The sequence below is a fragment of the Mus musculus genome, chromosome 6 (genome assembly GCF_000001635.26).
Source record: "Mus musculus strain C57BL/6J chromosome 6, GRCm38.p6 C57BL/6J".
In the NCBI taxonomy this organism is placed as follows: domain Eukaryota; kingdom Metazoa; phylum Chordata; class Mammalia; order Rodentia; family Muridae; genus Mus; species Mus musculus.
The window spans coordinates 50,650,257-50,657,870 of record NC_000072.6 but is presented as its reverse complement, the minus strand read 5'-3'; the positions used below and the strand labels follow the sequence as shown (position 1 = coordinate 50,657,870).

The 7,614-nt window shown below is 42.4% G+C and overlaps 1 protein-coding gene across 1 annotated transcript; it reads left to right on the top strand.

The window, feature by feature from the left end:
- The first annotated feature begins 3,425 nt into the window (after positions 1-3,425).
- On the top strand, positions 3,426-7,199 carry Npvf (neuropeptide VF precursor). Its single transcript, NM_021892.2, has 3 exons — positions 3,426-3,615; positions 5,001-5,377; positions 6,949-7,199. Exons 1-3 carry the CDS (start codon positions 3,478-3,480, stop codon positions 6,998-7,000), a joined length of 567 nt encoding a protein of 188 aa, NP_068692.1. The 5' UTR covers positions 3,426-3,477; the 3' UTR covers positions 7,001-7,199.
- Positions 7,200-7,614: the final 415 nt, after the last annotated feature.

Below are 7,614 nucleotides of genomic sequence, written 5' to 3'. Positions count from 1 at the left end.
TTAGGTAGGAAGAAATAAACATTGGAGAAAGGCAAATGGCCCAGAATGAAATGGCGAGATTGGGGGTTAGGAACAGAGCTCCACTCCCAGGTTCCTTTGGGTGTTAAAATTGGCCACCCTAGAGCAGACATTTCTCATAGCCTCAGGAAGCATGCAGCTATGAGTAAAGTAGGATGCCCCTTCAACATAGGGTTTAAAATATGTCCAACCCACAGCACACAAACAACTTCTTATTCAAACACTTTACTAGAAGCCCAGATAGATCAGCCCTTTTAAACTCAGGTCACTTCAATTCCCCTGGTAGGAATTATTTGTTCTCCATTGACTACTACTTGCCAGGAGTAGAAAGTATAGGCATAGAAAGATAGTAAGCAAAGAGCCATCGCCACCCCATGGGAGCCCCTGCAGCACTGTCAGGAAGCCATCCTTGGGGCTGCGCCGAGCCTTTTGTGTGAATAGAACAGATTCCCATCGACTCAGCAAGATCCACTGGAGCAGAGTGATCTTCTCAAGGTGTATGATTACTGCAACAGAGCAAACCTAGCGGATTGACAGCAGAGCTCAGTGGCAGAACATTTGACCAGGATTCACAAAGTACTTACAAGCGTTCTTGGCAGGCAGTGAATATTTAAAACACTGCCTACTATTGAGTACAATGCTCAAACCTAGAGACAACAGCGCAAGCTGTACAGTAAGATGTGGAAACAAATGGAAGGGAGTAGCCAGGGCTGTCATGGGAGAGTCTGGCTCAGATTGCTGGATGGATGGTAATGAAGGTACAAGTTACTAACTGTGGCTTAGCTCCAATCTATCTCCAGCACACGGTGTGAGGCCATGGTGCCAACCCAGTTACACTCTTTCTTTTGAAGGAGGCACATGGCGCTGGAAAGACTCTGGCTCCAGGGTCATCTGCTCCTTAGTTTTCACATCCATGGCTGCCATTTGTGCATGTGAGGGATACCATGATGCCCAGTGGAAAATTCCCAGGAGTCTCACAGATATCCCAGTTTCTCACCTACACCCAGACTGTCTCAGGCTTGCTGTGTGGACAAACACTGCCCAGGGGATGGTGGCAAATTTCTCTGCCATTTACATCTTCTCCAATGTGATCTGAGACAGTTTGCTCTCTCTCTCTCCATGTTCTGCCTCACCCCTAGCACATGCATTTTCCCTTTAAAATTAAGCCTCTGGGATGGGTGAAGTGAGTTAGAAGGTAAAGGCACTTGTTACCTGAGTGATTCCCCAAGACCTGAACTGCAGCCAAGCTGTCATCTGACCTCCATGCATGGGCTGCGACATGAACACACACACACAATTTTTTAAAAAATTAAATAGAACTTAAAAGTGAAACATGTACCTGAATAATACAAGCTAGCAAGAAAAAAAAAAACTAAATGTGTATGTCTGTATATATTATCAAGAAATCCCCAGAGTACTAAATCTATATGCACATATGCAGTGGTGCATTTCACTAAAGGTATAGCCTATAGCGTGGTTCTCTATCTGTTAAAATTCTTAATGCTGAACAAAAACTATGGTGAAAAACAGCCAACTTCCATTTTAATAGAGGCAAGCCTTGTTGGCCAAGTTCACGCCCTAGAAAAGGTGGAAGGCACCAGATGGGGTTTCTAAAATTGGATTTGTGTCTAGTCCTTTTCAAGGAGTGTGGTGCATTAACCAGGTCACCGGTTTCAGTTGTGCATAAGGTATTGGCACACTATTATAATTGCACTCCAAACATTGAAGCCTAAGCTGGTGGAGCAGAAGGGTAGTGAGTTACACAAGCTCCTCAGGATGTCACCTAGATTAACCTCTAACATGTGTGCCAATAACTCATGTATAGCTGAAACCAGAGACCTGCTTAGAGCGCCACATTCTTTGGAGAGGCCTAGACACAAACCAAGTTTTAGAAACCCCATCTGGTGCTTTCCACTTTTTCCAGGGTGTGAGCTTGGTCAACAGACTTGCCCCTTGCTTCATCCATTTCTCAAAAGTTTGGACCTACTGACCACGAAAAGGGAAGTTCCATCAGCAGTTTACAAAAGAACAATTTGGAAGAGAAGTGTATTGAATCCTAAGGGAAATTAAACCCAAATAATCCAATAACAGCATTACAAAATTAACACAAGACTATGAATTGAATTAATTGCCTCCTACTGTGGGGATTCTTGGCTACCACAGACCAAAACAAATGAAGCCCTACGAAGTCAACTGCCTTAAGAGAGGTCAAGGGCAAGTGACCATGGAGAGTTTATCTACCTACTGCTCTTCTCAACTTCCTGGCTTACTGTAGACACCTTCGGAACAGGGAGAGGTCTTCACTTCTACCGTCCCATGCCTCAGGTTACATACAGAGGTTGGCGAGAGTGCAGAATAACTGCAGACATTTTTGTCAAGTCCCCTCCTAGAACCTCTGTGTGGAGGTGGATGGATCTCCATGTAAGGTCTAGTTCTCCTGGGAAGGCAGAAGGTCAGGTGTGACCAGTAGTGGCCTCTCTGGAACAGTGGGTCTAGTGATAAGGCAGGTCTTTAAGAATACCAGTCAGCCTCTCCAAAAGAGACTCGCTGTGGTATTTCAGTAAATACACATTTATTTCTATAAATCCTCTTTTAATGCCATGATGTCAGTATGCCTGTGGCAAAGTGAGATTACCTAAATAATATGGGCTCTGGGAGCCACAAACTGAGCATAGTGTGACTAACTCATCCCCTGCTAGCTTTCTTAACTTAAGGACTTTGAGCAGGAAGGTAGGACGTGGCGTCTTTATAGAAATAAAATCCTAGTGATTTATACACATTTGCCAAATTAGACCCTTAGGGCAAATAACAAGGAGGCTGCACAGCCTCCTGAAACACCTACTGAACATTTTCTCTGCAGCTCATCTTCCACATGACAGCTGACATTTACTCTCGGAGCTTTGTAATAACTGAACAACATTTTACAAAAACAATTAATTCATGGCATTTCATTGAGGGTACTATGTGACTTACTTTTTTTTTCCACGTCCCTAATTTCGTTTGACATTTTGAAAAGACTATGCCTAACCCTTGTATCTGAATTTTTTAAAGCCCAGCTAGCGTGTATAGAATATCTTCTTTCCTTTTTAAGCTTCCCTCAAAAACTAACAAAAGCACCAAAAACAAAGGATTTCTCGTTTAAGCTCTGAGAAATAAAACATCCTGTTTGTTTAGAATCTTAATGACTGTTTTTTCCCAATCTTATCTAATTAGGGGAGACTTCATAATGAGGAAAATTCTTTTCAAAGTCAATGGATTTGCAAACACAAACATTGCTGTCTCCCCAGAATGAATTAAGCACATTCCTTGTGTGCATATTTTAGTTACACACTCTAATTATTATTACTACTTAGAATATGTGTCATTTATCTGTCACAGTATAAAACCACCAAGAGTTCCCTTCTTGCAGACTCATAGACACCCGGCTGAACATATTAACCTAATTTAGACTTAGACGAAATGGAAATTATTTCATTAAAACGATTCATTTTATTGACTGTGGCAACTTCAAGCTTCTTAACATCAAACACCTTCTGTACAGATGAGTTCATGATGCCTCATTTTCACAGCAAAGAAGGTGACGGAAAATACTCCCAGGTAAGTTTCAAAGTCTCCCTATTACAACAGATATTCTATACGTACACACACTAATATAACTGACATTCTAAATCTACACACTAACATAACTGACATCCTATACATACACACTAACAACTGGCATTCTATATACTTACACTAATCTAACTGGCAATCTATACATACACATGCCAATACGACTGACGATCAATACACATGCTCACGTGTGCACATAGACTATTTATCTTTAAGCTAATGCTTTTGTAAAGAGTAAGCAATAAGCAAGTTTATGCTTTGCTTTAGTTTGGATTTTGGTTTTCTGTCATAGTTTAGCTTTTCTGTGACAACATATGATGTCACTTTGTAAAATTCAGCACAACGGCAACTAGCCTGATGTCTCAATGACAAGTACACCCCACTCAGTGTGTAGTATTTAGCAAGGGGAAGGTGAACGGTACATATCAGTTGACTCCGAGTGCATGCCTGCAATAAAGACACATAGAAATAACATCTGGATGTACAAACTTGGTATTTTTATTTTCTCCTTAGCAATTATAAGCTGGTAAGGATTGAGTTATCTTTAATTCCTGGTAAAATGCTCATCCCTACATCAGGGAAGTGCAGAAAACTCCAAGTTATGTTTATCCTTAGTGTTCATATGTTCTGAAATTTTCTGCTTAGTATGTATCAGTCAGATTATAATCAGAAGAGAATTAATTATCTTTTTGCATGTGGTCCAGTGTTTAGGGTGGAACCAAATCTAACTATTCACTGCACGTTACGTGGCTCCTATAAAGTCAGATTGTTGGACTTTGGCTCTTCACTGAAAATGTGATTTGTAGTCTAATTAAAGTGCAACTGGTTTTTTGAAACATGTTTTTAGAGTGAAACTCTAAATGTAAGGGAATAAAGCAAGCAACTGAATGGGGCGGCCCAGGCCCATCCCCAGACCAGGCGAGATCCAGGTCTGCGGGTCTTTAAAGGGGTAAAACACAAGCACACAGGGGAATGGACGCTTTCTCTAAAGTCATAATATAAGCATATAAAAATACTTCATAAACAATATGAATCAAAAACCTGAAAGAGAATAACTGCAATAAAATAAACTTTTGCCTTATTTCAATACTTCATTATATTCCTGCTGCTTAAACATACTGCTGCACTCACTATATATTTTTTATTAATATTTTATAGTTGTCTTATAATAGTCAAGGGACAGAGAAACTAGATTGCTTTAAGAAGCTTAATACAGATTATTTATTTTAAAATTCTGCATATAGAAACACAAACTTTGTTTATAGCCAGAGCAAGTCTGCAGATTAAAGTCTAGATTTAAGTTAATTTAGGGTTTAAATCTATGGCTTGTAATAATAATAAATTATTTTAATTCTTGTTTCTAATTATAGCTGAGAGGAATCCCAAAAGGGGAAAAGGAAAGAAGTGTCAGTTTTCAAGAACTAAAAGATTGGGGGGCAAAGAATGTTATTAAGATGAGTCCAGCCCCTGCCAACAAAGTGCCCCACTCAGCAGCCAACCTGCCCCTGAGATTTGGAAGGACCATAGATGAGAAAAGAAGCCCCGCAGCACGGGTCAACATGGAGGCAGGGACCAGGAGCCATTTCCCCAGCCTGCCCCAAAGGTTTGGGAGAACAACAGCCAGAAGCCCCAAGACACCCGCTGATTTGCCACAGAAACCCCTGCACTCACTGGGCTCCAGCGAGTTGCTCTACGTCATGATCTGCCAGCACCAAGAAATTCAGAGTCCTGGTGGAAAGCGAACGAGGTAAGTATGGGAAAGCTGGTCAGCTGCACGGACAGAGAATTAAAACTGTGTATCCCGCACTGTCAAAGTGGACGGCTAAGAAAGCTAGCTTCTCACAAGGACAAAGGCAACATCCCACGTAAACAAACCCTGTACATTCAGAGCTCTTCAAGGATGGGAGCAATAAGGCCAAGCCACATGCGACCATACAATCAAGTCCATGCAATGACAAGATTGCAGATTTCAGCTATGACATATTGTGCAATGTTTCATCTCTCTAAAATAAAAGTCCCACGAGAGAGCATAGTTCTCCGGTTTAGATGACACCGCCATCTCAATCAGATGGCAAATGCAGGGATCCCCCCGCCAAGAATATTTTGGGGTGGCGAAGGAGATGAATGTGGGTCTCATGCATGCCAGGTAGGTGGAGTCCGTTCCTGCTCAATTTCTAAATGAAAGTTTTCAGTGTCTCCTTTTATACACAAACCCTCCTACAGTCATTCTTTGTATTAACGAAAAAGCACTTACTATCCAGTACCTATAAATCATAGTATCAGTTGCTACATAAGATTAGAAGATGTTATTTCTAATAGAGACCATATGTTAAGAAAAGTAAAATTCCTGACTTTGGGAAGGGGCTGAAGGACGTGGAGTTGCAGAGTCTGTGACAGTATCAGAGAAGTTGTCTCAGAATACGCCTGGCTTACTGTTTCCGAGAACTTGGGACCCTCTGACTTATATATTTAGGCTCCCTTCCCTTTAATAGACCTTCGTTTCTGTAAGCCCCTTCATTTTATCTACTGCCCTACTCTTAGGGCCTAGGCCTGTGATTGCCCCATAGTAAGTCCTGCATATTTGAGAGAATCGGTGAATGTCATAAGGGACTAATAAGATCCTGTGGAGGTGGATGCATCCGTGGGAGGGAACCCAGAGATATTCCCTTGGAGGGTGGGTAGACTCTGAACATGAAGGGATTGTGGGGAGGAGACAGGTCATTTCCAGACTAAAGGCTGGGGACGAGCTAAGGCCCTGAAGAAGCTGAGCCATGGGGAGGAGAGGGTCTTCTGCAGGAGCAGGAACATGTGAAGAGATCGGGAAAGGGCAGAGGGCAGAGGGTGAGCAAAATGCAGACAAAAGGGGTCCAGACACGGCTTAGGGCCTTAGTCATTAGGTGATGGAGAGTTGCTGTTGATTTTTGCTGAGGCCCTGGGGCATATAAAATATAATATGGGGTAAACTTTTACAACTAAGTCAATGGTTATTGTCCATAACAAATTCAGAATCCTCCAGAATCTTTCATTTCAGCTGCAACCCAAGTCAGCTAAAGTATAACTGATTAATTACAAGGATGATGGGTTTTTATATATTATATTTTATTATTTTTGTGATATCATCTCACAATGTAGTTCTGACTGTCCTGGAACTGTCTATGTAAACCAGGCTTGGCTCAGACTCACAGAGATCCACCTGCCTCTGTCTCCCAGAAGCTGAGCCAAGGGCGTGTACGTCTACATTACGCATGGGCTGTATTTTGATGTCCTTTTGCTTGCTAGTGCTCCCATAGATGAGAACACTGTCTTGTTACATTTAAGGAGAGGAGCGTTTGTGGAAACAGATGATGCAGAAAGGAAACCAGAAAAATAGGAAACCTCGAGCCCGACTTCAAGAGGCTACGGAGCCGTGACCTGTGGTCTGAGCAGCTCTGTGGTGTTGACAAGGAAGAGCATCGATGAGCGCCATTATTCCTGTCAGTTTAAGTTATGTTGGTGGTTGTTAAACAGGATCAAGGATGCTTGTAATGTAAACTGGAAGTAACTTTTGTCAGAATAAAACAGTATTGTAAATAAAGAAGTCTCTGGTTAATGAGAGGGAGGGAGGGAAGGAGGGAGAGAAGGAGGGAGGGAGGGATGGAGGAAGGGAGGGAGGGAGGGAAAGAGGGAGGGAAAGAGGGAGGGAAAGAGGGAGGAAGGAAGGGATAGAGAAGGAGGAAGAAGAGAGACTGAAGCTACAAGACTACACATTATAAAATGTATGTCCCTTCCTCCCTACACCCCAATCCAGCATTGAGCACTTCCTCCTGTTCACTAGGTCTGGAGAAGCCACCTGAGCCTGGCATTTACTCCCCAGCACCTAACGCCCAGCTCCACCTCCAGCTGCTGAGATGACAGGGACAGAGCTTGGGAAAAACCTTCCAAAGGTACAGAAATGCAGTCAGCCTAGGCCAGCTCCTACTGTCTCATGAAGCTATGAGGCCTGGG